Genomic DNA, 21,485 nt, shown 5'->3' with positions numbered 1-21,485 from the left:
CTATAGTACAAACTAATTATTAACATGATGTGTCCCATTTGTTTATATGCACTCAGAATATGTATCTTAGAAAGAAAAAGAAAAAAGAAGAATGCCACAAATATAAGTTTTTGAAGACAGTAACAGCAAAGAGCATCAAAGGTGATGTTTTGTGTTTGAACCACTTGTGCAACATACTTTAGTATTCTATATAGAATTCTGAATAAGCAGCACTTTACATACTAAAGCATTTTGACATTTTAAATCTTGTTGCAGGTGTTGAATTTTATTTGGGCATGCATGTTTTGGGTAATGTTGAATTAAATATTCTCTGTGTGTGGCTAGAAAGAACTGAAATGTTATGTTACAGGCACATTCCCAACTGTTCAGTCACTACATCTTCTATAAGCGGGTTTGCCTTGTAATGGCTTCTGTTTCACAAAGTCAGAAAACACCTTGATAGAAATATACACATAGGGAAGGGATATCCTGTATCTTTCAGGCAATGCATTTTTAGAATGTTTGCTTAAGAAAAAAAAAAGGCAAAACCACCACCAACAATAACAAAAATATAACAATTGGCAATATCCAATCAGATATAAGCTTTAAAATGGCTTTATTCCAAAGCTGGACAGCTGGGTGATTTGTACTGGATTTGTATTCTGGTACTGGTCTGTGCTTCTCGTATTAGTATTGTTTACCTTATTTCCACACACCATTTTCTGCACTATTGTAGACATTGCTAATCCTCTAGCAGATTACACTTTACCAATTGTCCTGTTATGTCCTGGTATGACAAATGTCCTGGATTGTCCTGAAACCAGGACACTGATGAATCTTAAAACTTTAAAGGGTAGGGAGTCTGGGCAAATTTACCTAGATGGAGTACTACCATTTTAAATATCACTAGTAAAATGCAACAAGACAAAACATGTATCTGTTCCAAATAAGAATCCCCCAAGACAGAAGTCATACTTCTGATATGTTTCCTAATGCCTTGCCTTTCTTCACATTCCACTTTTACAGCCTCTTAGCATTTAGCATTTACAAGTTTTCCTATTTCTTTTTTCCAATTTAATTGGAAAAATGACTCTGTAGATGCTTCAAATGGTTTGATATAATGCTTGAATATCAATATAAATGTCCATTTGAGTGACAGAACGCTGACTTTTCTGCATTTTAGAGCTCTAGGGGACACAGGTATAGCAGCTATTCCATCAGACACATTGCACACATTAAAGATCCCTAGACACATTATCTGTTTATTTTAAATACTCATTCTATATCCTGTGATTTTGACCTTCTGGTAATATTGCTAGTATAACAGAAACAGTTCTAAAATGGATGTGTTGCTTCTTAACAGCTATAAAATGTTCCTTTAACTTTCTTGCAATATCATAAAAAAGAGCAACATATCAATTTGATTTAATCTGAATAAGCAAGGCATATATTCATCAAAACTGATTAGAAAGTAGGCAAGTTAGGCATGCCAAATCTTCTTTTCAACAAGATTTCTAAAAACTATTCCTAAAATCATTCAGAACTATAATTCACTTGGCGAATTATTTTTAAATTACTTACAGATTTTAATTATGATTACAGTTTTGCTTCTAGTTGAAAGTGTAGAGATATGTTAAGAGTACCAGATAGCATATGCAGTTTATTAAATCCACAGCTAACTTTTATTAGCACGTAACAGACTATGGTGTACTTGTTCTCTTTTATATATAAACTCGTAGCGTGTATATAAGGAATACAACTACATATACAGAAAAGTAAGAAAAATACAGCTCATTATATGTATTTTTATTATACCACTTCTTTTGATATTATTACATTGACAAGTATTATACATGCACTTTTCATTACAAAATGGAGTAAATGGTTAGAAATCGTCATTAACATAATCACCTATTCTCACTGGTCTCACAGTAAAGACAGGATTTTGATTAAAAAAAGAAGTACAATGTAATCATGCACATATATGATTATTTATCAGTAAAATAATTAAACATGGAAGTAGTATAAGAGCTTGCTAGTATGCCGACTTTATCTAACCACTCTACATAAGAAATACCACCACCTTAAGCATAAACAGAAACCCCTGCTTCCTCTCCTCCCAGCATCAATAAAATGCCAGGCATTATTGTGGCAGGAACAGAAAGAAAACAACACTATGCCACTGTGTGAATCACAGTTTGGCCCATACCTTGGATAGTGTACTTGTCTCTTTATTTCAGTGAAGGTAAAACAGAAATTGAAAAGGCTTGGAAAAGAGCAACAAGGATAACCAGAAGCTGGGAAGCTGGGATGGCTTCCATAGGAAGAAGGACTGGGAAAGCCAGGAATCATTTGCCTGGACAGCAGGGGGCATGAGCCAATATGGGAATGGCCCACAAAAGCACAAAGAGGATGGCTTGGAATCAGCTCATCATTCTCCTTTATCACATTCATATGAGGGGGCATGAAATGAAGCTATCCGGAGCAATGCTGAACATTAAAAAAAGAAAGTTGTTCTTCGTACAGAAGGCTAGACCTGTGGGACTGCTTGCTGAATGGTATTGTCATATCATCTCTGCTTTGGAAGGGATCTCTGGACACTGCCTAGCTGTCGACCCCTGCTCGGAAGAGGAGTTTATACAGGTTCAAGGGAAGACAGTTATTTAGTTAAGAGACTCAACATGCTCTACCAATCAAACCACAACATTCTCAGGAACCCCCCTAACTATTTAAAGAGGTTCTGATGTTCCACTGGAGTCACTCCTTCTGTATCACGAAATGCATTTCTTCCTACCTTTATCTCAGTGCTCTGAGAAACTCGCATAGCTCTGTGTAATGTGTACACTGCAGCTTTGGTCAGACCACGTAAACTGTCTATCATCTGCTGAATGAAAGGAAGCCTTTTAGTTAACAATCTGGCAACAGGAGCATGCCTTTTCTGTTCCACAGCACATAAGATCTGAGTGGCTCTCAAAATGACTACTTTATCATTAAGTCACTCTTTGGGTTGATGAGGGCACACAGCTGTGCAAATGCTTCACAAGTTCAGGATTTTGAAGTACAGGAGAAGCTTTTTACTGCTGCCTGGAGGTACAGTTGACACACAGAGTTCCAAAGAATAGCTTTTTCTCCTTTGGGATGAAGGACTGAATGTATACTATTGATAAAGAAAATTTCTGTTTAAAAAAGAAACAGTAGGTGGCATTGTGTCTTGCCATCTAGTTCACTAGGAAGCCATAAGGGAAACAATAATACAATACATATTCCTAGCAGCAAAAGTTGGAAGTGTTCACAGTGCTTTCTATCACTGACACAGGCCCAATTTCAAAATTTCAATCTTACTTTTTCAAGGTGGACTCCAGAAGTACAGTAATATATGCGTTTGTCAGCTTCACACTGGACTATCACAATTTGCCAAGGACAATTTCATACAGAGAAATGCAAAGCTCCATTAATGTAAAGTGTGACTGCAACCATGTGAAGATGCATTTCTTCAAGACTGAACTTTATTTTGATTTGCAATCCACAATATCTTTCAATTTAAATAGATGGCTTTCACTTATCAAACCCTAAACAACTTTGATTTTTCAAAACCACAGGGATCAACTCCTTTAGCATACCATGACAGAATCAAGGAACAGAGGTTTTTAGGATACAGATGCCTAGATACATGTAGCCATGCAAGACTGCACCCCCAAACTCCCCCAAACAATTATGTGCTTCAGTCTATTGTTTACATCACATATGCTCTAAGAAAAAGCATTCTATTTTACCATTTCTTATCTTATATTCCCTTTGCATGACAAAGCTAGAGCATGACAAGTTGTTCAGACTCATTTTCTGTCTGTACAGTATCCCCATTCTTCAATTCTTTTTGTCTCTTTCCTGGATTCCTGCAGAGGCCCCACTTAGTTATGAGGCCTGGTTCTCCAGTGGCACACCTTGATCACACAGATTGAGCAAATTAAAACACAAGGGAAATGGAAGCAAGTTATTCTCAAATCTGAGCTCTGCTTCCTTATCAGTTGAATGCAAGAATATTAGTGTATTGATTTCTATTTATTTTTACCAGCTTTTCCTAAGCAACAGAGTAAGAAGACTGCAGGACAGCTTTGTTTTTTAATTCCATGTTCTGCATGTTCAACTTTAAATAAAGAAAATGTATACAAGAATGTAATGTAACATTCATACAATCTGATCTTCCTGATAGAAGCAAAATGGAGGAGTGGTAACAAGGAGAAAATGAAAGACTTTTCTGTACTAGGACTGCTTTTGACAATGTTATTTGCTCTTTTAACTTTGTATTAAGTAATATTGGGTAATAATCTTTTACAAATTTTAGCAAATACTTGATTAAATATATGTTAAAGATCCTTGTGCCTTTCTCACATACATGTGGACTATAAAGAGCAGTATCTAGCCTTTCACTACTTATCACTGAATTCATTACAATCACTTAATGGTCACAATTAAATCATAGGATCATAGAATATCTTGAGTTGGAAGGGACCCACAAGGATCATTCATTGCAACTCCTGGGTCCCCAAGGGACCACCCAAAAATAAGAACGTGTCTGAGAGCATTGTCAGAACACTTCCTGAACCCTGTCGGGCTGGGTGCCAGGACCACTGGCCTGGGAGCCTGTCCCATTGCCCGACCAGCCTCTGCGTACAGAACCATTACCTAACATCCAGCCTGACCTTCCCCTGTCCCAGCTCCATGCCATTAAAAAAAAAAAAAAAAAAAAGTGCTCGATTTCAAAATAAACATTTAAAATAATTGCACTTCATTTAGAGGAAATGTAGAACAATCTATTCCTATTTTAGAATTCTTCCAAACTAAAATCTCATGAGCTCTAAGAAAAACCTTGACATTGTGTTGATCAGGTATTCCATTAATCAAATATTTATTCTTAGATGCCCTTGGAATACAAAACTCAATTTCACAGAAATTGCCTTACAAGTATAAACTAATGTCTGACAGATGACTACGAAACAGTTTCTGTTTTAAACCAAATTATATATCAAATGTAATCAAGAAGGCAGATTTTAAAAAGTACTGACCTACCTTTATGAACCAAAGGATATGATCACACCTGTAGCCCTACACATTTCTAAGACCAAAAAAGTTACATCATAGTACTAAATATTCTGGAAAACAAACAAACAAACAAACAAAAAAATTGCAGCTGATGATCAAGGACATAATAACAAAAAAATTACCTGTTTCGCCTAGCAAAAACATTACAAAAAACGCGCTAAAACTTGCTGGAAAAGTAACACGAAGCAACAGTTTTCAACAATTTAATCTAAAACAAGATCTGTCATAAGGTTTTTGGCATTATTTTCATGTGATCAGGCTGAAAGCACTGCAGAGATAACCTTTCTCAAAATAGTATGACTTCTGAACCTAGCCAGCAGGAAGGACCTGAAAAGCACATCTAAGAAAGGCTCTAGGCATGCATGGTTGGAGAGGGAGATTTTTTTTTCCACTTTTTAAATCCCCAACCGAAGATATGAAATGGCCTTGGGACCAAAACATGCAGAAATTGGGAAGAACCAACTATGGATTAAAAATAATGAAAAATAAAATCTGGTTATTTTATGTGGAAAGTCCTCAAAATTCCTATTACTCAATATATCAACCATATGTAGGTTGTGTTGGATTGTCTACTGAAAGCCCCTCTGGGGTCCATAATAGCTTTATTATTAATTTGCTAATTTATATGGCATTCGTTGTTGTGGCAGCCAGTTGCTTTAATTAAATACGCAATACAAAGCAAGGTAGGTGGGCATTTCAGATGGTTATCTGTTTCCTGCAGCCCTGATTTAGTGGCAGTCTGCCCAGGATAGAACTGAATTACAACTCCCAGCACCTCTCTCATTTCCAATGAGTTGTTTTAAACAATGGGTTTAAAGACAGAAAGATATTTCAGATAAAACACAATTCAAGGACTATCCCAAAGGGTATTTTTTCATATTAATTTCAGGAAGAAGCCTGTAGGGTTGCTCATGTAATTGATTCCCACATAAGTCAAGGAGAGTTGGACTATTCACAGTACCACTGGGTAAAGCATCACATCCATCATAGCTGAAGCTGGCAGCGCTGCCCATAGTTAAGGCAGCCTGACACTTAGCCATTACTGGACACTTTTTATTACTTGCTATTTCCAGTTTTACCAACCACGGCAGTACAAACTTCTGAAAGGAGATCCTCAAAATAAGGAGACTAGAAAAGACACTAGGTTTTTGTCTTTCCTCCTGTCCACTCCACAGAACTGTGTGACAACTGGCAATGCTAGGCCTCCCCATTTGTTTGGAAGTTTGTGGCAATCTGCTAGAGTAAGAGCTGTTTTTCCCTTATTTTTCAATTACTCTCCCTTTCCATCCTCCATGTAAGTACTACTCCCCAGTTTGCACATGAGTTGTGTTCAGATTTCTTAAACCAAGTGGAAGGAATGGTAGAAAAGGAGGAATGTTCACACCACAGCATAAGCAGACCTGCCTTAATGTGTTTGTTTTTTTTCCCTTTATGTTTAGTATTAATTGTAGGCCTCTGGTTGCCTGGTTCTGTGAGCTGGAAGACCATGACCTGTGGAACCACAAATTTCCTCACATTGACATCAGAATTGTAAGGTATCTATTTTATTAGTTACATGTTTATACATTCATCAGGCCCGACTGAACTCATGCCACAGTACTGAGAGAGTCAGTGAATGTTATCGCAGACCTTTCTCAATTACCTACCACAGGTCTTAGGAGTCCGGGGATGTCCCTGCTGACTGGAAACTAGCCAATGTTACCCCAATGTATAAGAAACACTCAAGAGGAGACTCTGGAAATTAAAGACATATTAGTCTAACTTCAGTACTTTAAAATTATGGAGATGATTATCCTGGGCATCACTGAAAAGCACTTAAAGGATAACAAAATCATCAGGCAACACAGGCTGGGCCTGATGATTTTGTTCAACCCAGAGTTGAATGCATACTTAGTAAACTTGCTGATGACACTGGACTGGGAGCTGCTGTTGACACTGCTGACTCTCTTGAGGAATGAGAGGCCTGAAAAAGATATTTAGATGTGAGGGAACACTGGGCCATCAGCAACAGCATGGAGATTTTCCCCTTTCTTCAATCTGTTCTCCCAGAGGCCCACCCAGCATCACTCCCTGGCCAGCAGCAGGTCCCTTTTGGAGCTGGCTCTGATCTGACATGGGGCAGTTGCTGGGCTCTGCTCACAGAGGCCTCCCCTGCAGCCCCCGGCTACTAAGCCCTTGCCACAAAAGCCCAATACACTACTGAAAGCGGCATGTAGAAAGAAAAAGGATAATTAGATGGTTGAAACAGTTGAGTGTTATATTGATAAAACAACTCTTTAAAAAGCCATACTTGTAAAACTTTTATTGTATGAAAACAAAACTTTTCTCCTCTCATATTCTGGAAAATGATGTCAGCAGTCAATGAAAATATTTGGTTAAATTACAGAAACCATTACGACCTGGCAGTCCATGGGCCATTTGCCTTGTTAATTCTGTTGAACCCTAATGAAACTTCGTAACTTCTAATACAAGGACACAAAGGAAACCAAGTGGAAACTGAACCACAGACTGGAAGGAATAAATCTGTTTCTCAATATGAAAACATGAATGACCATACACTATTGTTTTTATCATTTGTGCATCCACTCTCAGGTTGCTAAGAAGGGGATATCCACTCAAAGGTAAAGCCTGCACACCATGCTAATCATAGATACTCTACAGAAGAGAAACAGAGATTAAAGCTGCACATACTGATATATTTGTTCAACGTAATTCTCAGTATATTTTTCAGCGTATTCTATCTAAAATTCTATTACAACTTCGAAGTTTTGACAAATTGTGTTAACGGAGAACAAATTTAGTGTTTTCCCTCAAAATTAGTAGTATTCATCTTACAGTTTTAATTTAGAATTTGATAATTAAGGCAGGATACAATTAAAGTTAATGAACCTTAAGTGTAATGTCTACAAATATGTATCCAGTCAGAGTTAGGTGTCTAAACTTTGATTATAGGCAATGAAGATCTAATGAGCAATAGTCAAGGGAGCCCAAGGAGCAACTCATCTCAATATAAATAAACTCTATTCAGTTGAATTCATCTGTAGGCTACTGTAAATACATTGATTAGTATTCTATTGATTTTAATATTAATATAGTCATCCAAAGTGTTAGAGAGTAGAAGAAAACAACACTTAGGTGGAAACCTTATGTGGAAAATATTGAACTATGAAATGATCATTACCACTCAGGTCTGTGACCTTGAAACTATGGTAGATAGTTCCACTACAGTATCAGCTTGGTGTATGGTAGAAGTAGAAGCAGTAAGATGTTAGGAATTAATAGGGGAGGAATAGCGAAGGAGAAAAAGAATCATTATGCAATTGTATAAATCAGGTTTGCCCACAGCTTGAATACAATGGGAAATGCAAAGTCCTGTACCTGGTCAGAATTAACCCTAGGCACCAGTACAGGCTAGCTGCCTGCCCAGCTCCATGGAATGACTCTGTTGTTCAAGAATTGAGCTGAACAATGACTGTGTGTAAAACTAAGCATTACTTCTGGAGGAAGTGCTCACCAAGCCACTTTCAATAATTTACCTGCAGTCCTAGCTAACTGAGGAGGTCCCACTTGACTGAAGGTCAGTGAGTGTGACTCCAATCTACAAGAAGGGCAGGAAGGAGGATCCAGGGAATTATAGTCTGACCTTGGTATCTGGGAAGGTTATGGAGCAGATCAGCTTGAGTGCCATCACATGGCTCATAAGGAACAATCAAGTGATTAAATGCAGACACAGTGGGTTTATAAAAGGCAGGTCCTGCTTAACTAACCTGATCTCCTTCAATGACAAGATGATCCACTTAGTAGATGAGGGAAAGGCTGTGACTGTTTTTCACTTCAATTTTAGTAAAGTGTTTGAGGTTTAGTAAATCTGTTTCCCACAGCATTCTCCTGGAGAAGCTGGCTACTCATGGCTTCAATGGGTGTACAGTTCAGTGGGGGAAGAACGGGTTGGATGGCCGGGCTCAAGGAGTCACAGTAAATGGAGTTCAGTCCTACTGGCAGCCCGTCACCAGTGGTGTGCCCCAGGGCTTGGTACTGGGGCCACTTTTGTTTAACAACTTTGTGATCTGAATGAGGGGATTGAGTTGCACCCTCAGTACGTTTGCAAATAGTACCAAGTTAGGCAGGGCTCTCGACTTGCTTGAGGACAGGAAGGCTTTGCAGAGGGATCTGGAGAGGCTGGATCGATGGGCTCAGCCCAGTCACAGGACACTCAACGAGGCTAAGTGCCAGGTCCTCTGCACTGGGGTAGTAACAACCCCATGCAGTGTTACAGGCTTGGGGAAAAGTGGCAGGAAAGTTGCCCAGCAGACAAGGAGCTGGGGGTGGTGGTTGGCAGCTGGCTGAGCATGAGCCATCAGTGTGCCCAGGTGGGCAAGAAGGCCAATGGCATCCTGGCCTGTGTCGGAAATGGTGTGGCCAGCAGGTCTGGGGAAGGGTTTGTACACGGCATTGGAGAGACTACATCTTGAACATCCTGTCCAGTTTTGGGTCCCTCACTATGAGAAGGATCTGCAGTTACATAACTCCACGCTCAAGGTTGAGCATGTGCAGAGAACATCAACAAAGCTGGTGAAGGGACTAGAAAACAAGAATTATGAGCGGCTCATTGCTCCTCACAGTGCAGTAAAGACTGGAAATGCTGAGTTCGGTTGGTCAAGAAACAGCGGTCAAAAACAACTGCAGCACGTAGTAAGGAAATAGAACAATTAGACATTTATCCGACACTACTATAATGTGTTCAAGTACCTTATAAAAGAGAGAAACTAAATGAAAGAACATATTTCAAACCGCGTTATGACAAAATAAAAATGAAAAACATTACTCTCCAGTAATGCTGATTTCACATGGCAAGATACTCAGTCCCCTATGTTACCCAGAAAGATTGCTTCATACACTTTGAGGTATTTTAACATATCTCCACTAGTTTCACGTATTTTCTAAGAGACTTGAAATTACAGGGTTAGTTGGAAATGACATTTCAACCTTAGCTTCATTTTAGTACCATGGTGACTCTGATGAAGATATGTAGCATCATCTTATACTTCTTATACACTTCTTATAGTTTCATCTCTGACTGTACATTATAAAGCTATCAAATTCTTACATCCAACTAATAATCATTATTATTGTCTCAACATCTGCAGTTATTTTTTTTAAATAAAACTATCACCCTTAAGCTTCAATTCTGCACATAAAATAAAGTCCAGATATTGAGCACATGATTGTATATGGAAGATATTTCTGCTTCATTGTTACGTAAGTTTATAAAGTGTTTTCTTAGTATTTGATATTTCTACAAGTATAGTAATGGATCAGGAACCTAGATAACAATTCTGAGCTAATGCATTTATTAGACGTAGTAGAGAATAATGTATACAATCTATGGAGTAGTTTAATTTTAAGGGGGTTTTGCTATACTGAAGTGCTTAACTATGAGATTATATGTATTTAGCCAGACAATGATGATGCTGGATCACAGAAGATTTCTTTGGACACATGACTGTGCACAGATAATAACACGAACTATCTGCTATGTAAATTTGCAAATTAATAGCTCTGAGTACAAAACACAGGAGCATATATGTATCTTTAAACACTGAATTTTCAATTTTTAGGCTCTGTTTATGCTTTAAGTTTCCACATGTAATTCTGAAAAGGACTAGAAGATGATATTGCAGAAGATAACTAGAAGATAAAAATAAAGGGCCTGATGTTAAACAATGAATAGCTTAAAATAATATTTTTGAGCACCAGACTAAGCATTTGCATTAATTTTCTCAATTCTTAAGAGCTTCAATATTAAAAAGTGATGTTTTTCTGAGTTACAAGAAGTCTGAAGTGAAATGTGGCCACATCAGCAAACTGCAATAATTAACTCTGATTATTTTATAACATTTTCAGTCTGCCAAGTCCCTTAAGTGGTATCAAATCCAATTGTGTTCTTAGAGTGCACAGAGCAACACTGCCCTGAAATCTTAGCAAATCGATGTTTATTAACTAGAGCAGTTAAATGGCAGTATTCTTACTAACCTGCAGTGAAAAGTTCTTCCAGGACCATCAGCACATACACCTCCATTGTGACACAGAACTGAGCTCAGCATAGGTTCACTGCAAACATCAATATCAACTTCACAGAACTTGCCAGTGTATCCACTCAGGCAAACGCAAACAAATGCATTAACCAAATCTTGACAAGAACCTCCATTAATGCAGGGAACAGATTCACATTCCTGAGGAGAGAAACAACAATGCATTGACTACACAGCTTTAAAGCACATTATTTATTCATTCATGTCTACAGCAAGTGCAAGAAACTGAGTCTGGAGATTAGGAAAGGAATAATAGCCTTTTTAATGTCTGATATGCAAGAGGCTCAAATTTTGGTCATTTTTTTTTATATAGAGATGATTTGATTACTGCTTATACGCACTCTTGAAATTATGCTTGCTCCTCCTGATTAATCTTGCAAGTATGTGATTGCTACTCATGATTCATTTTAAAATTTAAAACTAAAAAAAAATAATAAAATTTTAAAGAATGCTTTTAAGTTGTATTTCATACAATTATTCCTTCTTCTGAGTTTTTAAAAGTACAATCACAGTGATAAAAGCTACATTAGTAAGATAATTCTGGACAGAATAAATAACTTGTACTAACCAATGTATACGAGCCCCATTCTACCAAATACTTATTGATAAATGCTAACTAATGATTATCAATTATTGCATAATATTGTAAACAAGAACATGTAGAAGTGTTTATGTGTTCACATAATAACAATTCCCTCTGATAAAGTTAATGCGGAAGTCATCAAATTCAAACCAAGAAAACTAGCCACAAATTACCATTTCTGTAAAATTAGATGGGAGTGTCATTTGTGTGATTTCCAGTGCAAATATGTGGTCTTACCCTTGAGCATATAAACCTACTTTTTGCCTATATCCGAAAGAAGTTTTATTTTGCTGCTGCCACCCAAATAGTACAGCTATACCCAGTATTTTAAAAGGGAATTTATTCTCACAGTACTTAAACTTGAGAAGGTTTGATTTTTTAAGGATATCCAAGGGCACTTAGATTTCATGCAGTTATTGCAGTTGCTTTGACAGAATGTAAATTCAGATACCCACAGGGAATTGTGAGAAAACAACTTATTTCCCTATAAGTTCTCCAGCTGGGTATATATAGGATGATTTATTAGTGAGCTTTACATAAACTAATTGAATTATACATCCCATAGGAAAGTTGGGGATAGTTTTATAGACTGCCAGAACTTCTGAGTCTGAAGTAGCCTTTTGCAATGTTAATTGAATTTGTTGTTGGCAAACAAAAGTCATCTTTGTTTTGTTTATACAAAAATCACAATTCACAGTTCAAACTTTCTGGCTTTTTTCTATTCCACTAATTTATTTTAGTCTTCTTAATTTGTATTTACTTATACTGCTCTCTACTTCTATTTTTTTGTCTTTGCTCATTAGCAGAATATATTAATAATCTATCAATTAATGGACCGATGATTTAACTAATTATAATTGAAAAGATGTAATTCACAAAACAGCAAAATCGTCATCAAAAGTTACTAAGTATAATTTCAAAGCTCAAACAAGTGTTCACAGCCTTGGCTCAGTATGCCATCAGAGTCATATCAAGTTACAAACTTACTGTAAGACCTTTTTATTTTCTTCTGTGGAATCTATTTTTCTTGTAAAATCTTATAAAATTGCACACAGTAATTAGTTTTTACAATAGCATAAAAAGCACATAGTTTAGTAGATGGGATTACAGTGGAAATCTCCTGGGTTTCTGTTTGTTATAATACATTACACACCTTGGCAAGCATGTCAACAATTTCACTTCTGACTTCCTTTGGAAATCTTGGGTTAATGCCATTTGCTCAGGATGACTCACGTATGCCTTGCTTATGTATTCTGCTTGGTAGTTCCTGAGTACTTGCTTCAAATTCAGCTAGCAAGTGTCAGGTGTGGGAACCTCCCTAGCATCTTCAGTAGTAAGGACCATTCCAAAGAATTCAATGAGCTTCTTTGTGCTATGACCTTATGCTGTTTGAGTGCCTACCTTTAGCCTTTGCCCCAGGCAATCTCACCAGTTCCCAACCTGGCTTCCTGGCTTTGATAAATGTAAAGAGCTTTTTACAAGAATATTCTTTAACAAGGGACATTTCAATTTATTTTTCAGGTTTTTGAACTTTCAGCTAACATTTAAACTAATGTCTTATGAACTTCTCTGTTTTCCTCATTTGGGCAAGCTTTCTGTTTGTTAAAATACGAGTTAAAACCCCTGTGGCAGCCTTCTTAAGTTTCCCATTAATTCATTCAGGGGTTTTAGACCACTTTGTGTTCTTGAATTGTGAAACACATTTTAGCTGGGCTTTTAACGCATTATTTGTTAATAGCCCCTAGGCTGCTTGTAGGTTTCTTGTGGATTTAGTTTTCTCCTCTTAAATCACCTGACAATTACATGCCTCATTTCTACAGAGTCTCCTTTCCTGAAGTCGAATGTCCCTCTGCTATATTTATTTGGCATGCTCTCTCATACTACATTCATATACCTAACTCTGCCACAGTCACTAATAGACAGCAGCTCTGTCATTAACATGTCTTGAGTACGATGTTCGTCTTTTCAGAAGCATACTGCGCATTAGTTCCATTCATATTTAAAAAAAAATTGTCACTCTTCAACAGTTCTCTTTTATACCTGTCAGCATTTCCTAAGTGTCTAGTTTCAAGACTCCCGTATAACAATTTTTATTTTCATTCAATAACCTGATTCCATAATGATAAAGGTGCAATCCATTCTTGTCCAAGTTCCTCCAATTTCAAAAGGTTTTCCATTTTCAAATGTCTTTGAGTTTCTTTTGTCTGCACCATCATATTACTCCTGTACTGGGGCCAAATCTCCATCTGTCTCAGGTCTCATGCAGAACTGGCAGCCTTTTAACAAAAGCTAGAAGCATGTCCCAGACTTCAGTTTGCTGCTCAGCCTGAATTTAAAGATTTAGTAGCACCCTTCCCACACTTTTCTCCATTACTGGTTTTCAACACAGGCCACACGTCTCAGATCCTTCGCGAAGTAATGTCTCTAGACATACTGATAATTTATATCCAAGGCTTCTAGCTGCCTATGTATCTACTGTTTGAACAGTCCTATTTTTTAACACATTTTCTGTTGCTAGAACTTCCTCGATGCAAGAGTATGCTGTGATATAAACTAACAAACTTTTCTTATGTAAGAGATCAGATATCTGCCTGTCAGAGAAGGTCCTAAGGTTTCTGTATTCTATAGAAGCAGAGGGTTTTTATTACTTTGGAGGCAAAACAACTCTGCAATATTCTTGTAGGTCTCATCCATTTCTCTACTTCTCCATTACTCTTTACTGTTCTAATTTCTATTCTGTATTCCTCTATTACATCTCCATTTAAGAGAATCACCAGTTCAGCCTCTCTTACATTAAGAGATCTATTACATTATGTTAGCTCCTTTGAAGAAACTACTTACCTTACTCAACCCTTTTTTATACTAATTAGCAATAACTAGAAAATACTAAATAGCGTAATGAAGTCCAACACATGCACACACTGTAACATCCAGCTTGTGGAGGCTTCTCCCTATGTTCACCAACAGTTGTCCTACAAGTACATGCTACACACATACAAAGAGATCTGAGGAGGCAATCCTTCTCTCTGGCTTACCTATGGTTAGATGGTTAAGAACCAGTCATTAGCCAGTGGAGTATGGACTCACTAATGAAATGCAGATCTCTCTTTCAAAATCAGCTGAACAGCTCTGTAGACTTCGCTCAATATTCACATTTTCATTGACTCTAAGTACACAGACAACTAGCTTTCACAAAGACACCTCAAGTTAGGCAAGCTGAATCCTACTGTTCTTCCCAACTCCAAATCACACATAATTAATAGCTGTCAAGTCTCATGTCTTCTGTGCAATCTGGCAAGTCCTAGTGAATAATTGCTTATCTGCTTGGACTGTCAGAATACTGCTCTGTGTCTCCACATGAACATCAGCTGCGGTGTCTCTGTATACAAAATCAGTTGTTTTTCCTGATTTCCCTATTTTTTTCTATCTTTTATGAAAACAGAGAAAAAAAGATTAGCAAAGTCAGACAAAAGAAAGCAATTGTAGGATGTAGTCCTCACTCCCACCCATCTGTTCTAACTGAATAATCTATTTATTTTCCCACATAGTCTGATCACAACCTTTTACCAGATACAAGCAAGAGCACCTACATGCTGCATATCCTACTGTGTAAGGACACAAAACACTTTTTCTTACCCTTTCTGACAGCATGAGACAGCATTATGACCATGCATTAGCTAAGCATGGAAGAAACATAATTGCCAATGACTGTCACTACCACAAAGCAGCCAAAATAAATTAGAAAGGATGTGTATCAATAATAGTCTAGTATTAGCCATCTGTTTACCTCTGTTGGTAGATTTTTCTCTTTCTTGCATGAATTCTGTGCAACAAAAAATAATGACAACTATAATAGAAATGGAAGTTCCTACATCCATACTACGCATTTCATATGCAAAGGTTAGAGGTTGTAAGTTATAAAGTGTTTATTTTTTTCATGAGGTGTTAGACAATCTGAGAAAGCCTTGAAGTGCATTTCCTTGTGAACTATATTTCAAACATATGTAAAGGATAAAAAAAAATCCAAGAGGAAAAATACCCTATTATCTCAAAGGAAATATATATAAAAACACAAACATATGGGCTATTTTAATCAGCTTACTTGCTAATCGCCCCTGGCTGCCTGATGCCCACTCATCCGCTCTCTCATTCCCACTCCTAAATGAGACAGGTAGAGAAAATAACATGAAAAATATCATGGGTTGAAGATAAAGACAAGGAGATCACTGATCAATTACTATCATGAGCAAAACTGACTCAGCTTGGAGAAAATATTTAACTTTCTGCCAATTAGAGTAAGATGGTGAGGAAAAAAAATAACAACAACTAAAAACACCTTCCCCCCAACCCCTTCTTACCAGGCTTAACTTTACACCTTCATTTCCCACTCTTCTACCTCCTCCTCCTCCCACCCTGAGTAGCATGCAGGAAACGAGGAGGGGTATGTTTCCCTCAGGGCTTGTCCACCTTCTGTGATGTGGGGTCCTCCACAGGACTGCAGTGTGGGTATCTGCTTCAGAGTGGTCCCCTCCATGGGCTTTAGGGAAATAACTGTTCCACCGTGACCCTCTCCATAGGCTGCTCTGCTCTGGCACCTGGAGAACCTCGAGCACCTCCTCCTCTTTCTCTAATCTTGGTGTTCTCAGGAACATTTCTCATTTTTTTTTTCATCGCTCTCTCTGCTGCACTGCTACTTTAACACTTTTAAATTGTATTTCTACAGATGTGTCACCAGCTTGGCTGATGGGCTCATATGTGCCCTGCGGTGGATCCACTGGAGCTGGCTAGAACCATCTGCGTCATTCACAGGGCAACCCCTGGCTTCTGCCACAGAGACCACATCTGCAGCCCCCCCAAAACCAAAAGTAAAACCTTGCTACCTACACTCAATAGAGTTGCATATACCTTAATACAAAGATATACATCAAGAAAAGAAAATAGAATTTACATATTTATTCCTGATTGTTCTTTTTCAAACAAAGAATCTGGCTGATGTTAATCCAGAGAAAAACTATTTTAGAGCACCATTCTAGCATCATTATCTAGATGTGTACACCCCTACACAGTCAGAAAGCCTTGTTGATCTCTGTAAGACTTGGATAGGCATGATATATGTCTGAGCAGGATGAATGCAGTATTAGAGCCTTTAAAAATATGACACCTGCAGCACAGTCTAATCTGGGAAGCACAGTGCATGCAAATAGAATGAAGCCATCACTCTGACAGACTTATCTGTCAAATGTATATGTATATTGTTTCTTCCTCTGAATTTCTAATCTATACATTTTCAAACATATCAGTATGAAATGTGGATATCTTTTGAATATGATTTTATGCAGTTGTCTACAGGTCATTTAGTGTCTTATTCTCTCAAAATGGAGGAAAGCTTAAATTATGGATGTTGCCAGAGAAAATATTACCCAAGAGTATGCTGTATTAGCATTGGCAAGAACTGATAATCATATAGATCTGCAATATCATTATCACAATGCACACTCTGCTGAACTGAATTACTTATTTTTTCTTTCTATAATGGAAGTTGGAAGATAGGATTCCAGCTACACTTACTCCTGGTGTGACACCACCATGCATTTTCAACAGCAAAGTTATAGACCACACTTCCTTCATGTAATATAGGGCATTTTAGTTGTCTGACACTTTTTAGCTGTATTTAACATGAATGGTCCCTACACGGATAAATAAGCTAAAAAAAAAAGGTTTAGATAACATTTTCGGATATATTTTTAGCAATTCAGAAGCACAATTTTACAAGTCAGATAGCCCAAAAGGGAGGCAGTCCTCAAGACAGACTTTCTTGTGAGAAGAAATACATTCAAAATGTCCAGATACCGTAATCTGATTAAACTCTGGCACAAAACCTGAAAAAGTCCGAATTAATGTAATACTTCCTCCAAACTGCAGCCAACTGTCTAAGGGCTGTTTATTGTTACACCAGATGCAAAGATCTTCTACAAACTTGTTTGCTGACCACTGGAATCTTCATGGCACAGACATGAATATACACTTACCTTCCTCATGATAACTCAAATACATTCTTTCCCTTAACACGAGGAAACAAATAATGTATTTTATATGCCAGATAATGTATTTTATATGCACGAATTCTATAATTATATGGAACTTGAAATCCTAAACATAAGTCATGCCAACTTTCCGTATAGAAAATTGCATCTTGGGCTTTAATATTTAACTATACAGTTAAGCTACAGCACATGGGCTTAGCAATGTAAGATAGTTTTATATTACCATACCAAACTGAAAGTATAAATTATTTTCAGAGAATGCTGGCTTAGTTTGCTGTGGCTTTTCAGATTTATTACTCACAGTTTAAAGTTCTTTAGACATTTTCTCAATTTTCTTTTAAATGCAGTTTCATTTGAGTAACAATAATGAGCTTTTCAGAATGGATTTGAAACAACTGAATTTGTCATGCATTTTCAATATACTGACACATTCAGAAGTTATATTCTAAAAGTGAGTTTCGAGTGGCACATTACCCTTTCCCCTATAATTAAAGTAAGATTTGATGACTTACATTAATATTTATCTCACATCTTGTGCTGGTCCATCCTGCTTCACAAGAGCATTGATATCCATCAATGAGATCTATACATCTGAAATACAAAACAGTATTATTCAGATGAAGCTGTCTAATTATAGGTTCAGCATTTACAGTACCATTCTATACATTTTGAATTAGTGGTCTGATGCAAACTTCTGAAATCCATGGAATTTTTCATTAGTTTTCCTAGTTACAGTTTCAAATGTGCCTATTATTGGTGCTAAGGGGTTTTACAAGAATACTGATTCTCGTATTAGAAGACCCCTTCCGATTTCAACCTGTTGGATGTAATAGATAAAGATTTGCTTTTAAGTATATTAAAATCTAATTAATCCACATTTACTGAAAACCAGTTTATGATAATGAACACAAGTGAAAGAGGGACTAAGACAATTTTACAGTGTATTACATTAGCTTTAACAGGCAACATCTGTCATCTTTAAGTGTGATTGTACTCTTATTTTATGGAAGAAAATAATTTAAAAAGTATTTATCACCCTTCTTATGTCATTAAATCTTAAATATTGCTATTTAAGTACATTATCTTGGAGATAATAATAATTAAATAAAAATAGCCACCTTCCATGAAGACAAGGATCTGGCAAGCATTCATTAACATTTATCTCGCAGTTTGTTCCAATGAAACCTCTCCTACAGTGACACGTATAGGAACTGATGTCATCGATGCAACTTCCATTGTTTAGGCAAGGAACAGAAATACATTCATCTATATTTGCTTCACATCTATCACCTGCGTAAAAAACAGAACAGTTACGACTAAGCTCTGAATTCTAAACTCAAAGCAACTAATAGTTTATCTATTCATACTGTATATTCCAGATAAACTGTTTTTATTCACATACATTGTTTCATACATTGTTTTATTCACATTCATTATATTCATCAAGAAAGAGTATCACACTGGAATTAATTATAGGTGCAAATGCTAGAAAGAGTGGTTATAATGTAACACGTTACTTCAATAATGTCTGTAATTGTGGCAAGGCAAGAAGGCTGTGAGGGTCAACTTGCAAGCAGAATAATTAAGTGGAGAAACAAAGTTCAAGAGGATTTTTTTTGTACACAGTTATTAGAAAGATGAATAGCACAGGTTTCCCATAAGAGAAATGCAGAATTAAAATGATATATGTCTTGGTAGCGATCTAACTATAGTATTTATTTTCTCAAACTGTAATTAGAATTCAAGGGCTTTTGGTAAACGATCTTAGACATAAAATTATGTGAAACCTTTATGATGATATCCATTATGGAAGACATGGCGGTATGTTTTTCTGCTTGTTTTCCTGCAAATTAGTGCCACCCAACTTCCAGCTGAACCTCTCAAAGTACTTTACGAAGTACTAATTGACAATCAACACATCTCTAGGGATATGTAACCTTGTGTTAGCAAGATCACTATCCTGATTTTTAGGGTGTGTGGGTCAGGTGTACTGTGTGGGAGAGAAGAAGAATGCTTAAGGCAAAAAGTCATCTGCCAGAGCATATGAGTCCTGAAGCCAGAAGTTAAATCAATTCCTCTGGCTCTCCATTTCACAAAACACCTGTATTTACTTAAGTACCCCTGTCTCTACTCAAAAGAGCAACTGCTACTTCATAGTGAATAGTGAATGAAAAGCTCCTATAGCCTTTTCTCATTACTGTGCACCCCAACTGCTGGCAGTTTTTTTTTTTTTTTAAAAAAAGAAAATAATCTATAGCAAGGAAGAAGCAGAGATGCACTAACCTTTTTGTGGTCTATACGTGAGTATTTAGCAGAAGATCAAAAACAGGAGTTCACAGTACATCTGTTCACACAGCTACAAATAGTGTCTTTAAGATCATGGGAAATGTTTTTGCTTAGTAAAGATTTTAGAGTAATATTCATGTTAATATGAATGTTAGCTATTTACAAGTATTGTACACATTTGAGTTAACAGTTTTTTTCACAATATATACTCAGCTTCTTAAAACAAAAGGAATGAAATAACATCCCAGGTTCTATTTAAAAGTCTGCAGCCACAGCCCCAGGAGCCTTAGAGCACTGCTATCGTGCAGTAGTAGAAAGTACCGAAAAAACTGGACTTGGCAGGTATCCTCAGGTAAATGATCACTCTGAGAGAGGCTGCGGTACATTTCTGTGTTTGAGCAGATCTTGGTGCAGTGGTACTTGCAATATGCTATGCTCTGTGCTGGTACAAATTAGAGGGCAATTCTCTGACATGTTCATCCTCCACCACATGCAAGCATTCAGCAAAAAGCAGCTCTGGATACTCTTGCTCATTTCCAGTGTCAGATTCTCTGACCAGTAGTATCTTACTTGAACTTAATACATATAAGAACTTAAAACTCTCAGAAAAATGGTGTTTTGTGAATACGCTGCCAAAATCTAAATTCAAGAACAGAAAAGACTAATTCTACTACAGAAGATTTAAAATACCAGACATTTTTCCCTGTAAGTTGGCATTAGGAAAGACAATTCTTAATCTGCTTTTTAACAAGCAATGCTTGGAAAGCACTGGCAGGAAGGATGGTAGTACTACACAATAATATACCATGACTTTACTTCATTTGCTGAATTTACTGAATTTAAGTATTTTTGGTAAATAAGCAATTCCAATTTTTGCTCTCATAACCAGCAGCATTGTCACTTTATCATGTTCATATTCCCAATCTTTTCAAAGCTGCTGATAAGAAATGGTATTAGCTTCCTAAGGAAAAAGAAAAAAGAAGAAAAAAAATAGTCTGTTCTCCTATGAAATCTTATTGAATTTTTAATATACAAAATCAGAGGGAGGACTTACAATGAAGTGGGTAGTATTTAAGTGTACAGACCACTACTATTTTTTGCACTACATGCTCTTACAAAAACAATAGCAGTTATCTTTGGAAACTCATTTTAATAATAATAATGTTACTCAGTAGGTCCAAATCTGTATTTCACGGGTTAAAGTTCTCAGTTCAAATTTACTAATTTGGTTTTGATAATGAGATTTGTGAAAGCATTAATCATCGCAGACATTAGATTTGGTGTTCTTATGAATTTTAAGGCAGACATTTCTGATCTTAAAAAAAACAACAACAACCAAAAAAAAACAGCATCCTAGAATAGTTCTGTTCAATAGCTGTTTCTTATTCAAATATTAATTTA

The 21,485-nt window shown here is 36.8% G+C and overlaps 1 protein-coding gene across 3 annotated transcripts in view; it reads right to left on the bottom strand.

Annotated features, from left to right (window-relative positions):
• The window catches only part of EYS (eyes shut homolog), a 723,774-nt gene that overhangs the window by 436,118 nt on the left and 266,171 nt on the right, over positions 1-21,485 (bottom strand). For all 3 annotated transcript variants that reach the window (XM_084512624.1, XM_084512623.1, XM_084512622.1), the window contains 3 exons: positions 18,917-19,088; positions 18,311-18,389; positions 11,113-11,312 (listed from right to left, as the gene is read on the bottom strand). In XM_084512624.1, the coding sequence (XP_084368750.1) occupies positions 11,113-11,312; positions 18,311-18,389; positions 18,917-19,088 (451 nt within the window). The remainder of the gene's footprint in view (positions 1-11,112; positions 11,313-18,310; positions 18,390-18,916; positions 19,089-21,485) is intronic.

The sequence above is a fragment of the Aythya ferina genome (assembly GCF_964211825.1).
Source record: "Aythya ferina genome assembly, chromosome: 3".
NCBI lineage: Eukaryota > Metazoa > Chordata > Aves > Anseriformes > Anatidae > Aythya > Aythya ferina.
Note: the sequence above shows the minus strand (reverse complement) of the source record. Positions and strands in the feature narration are given on the sequence as shown.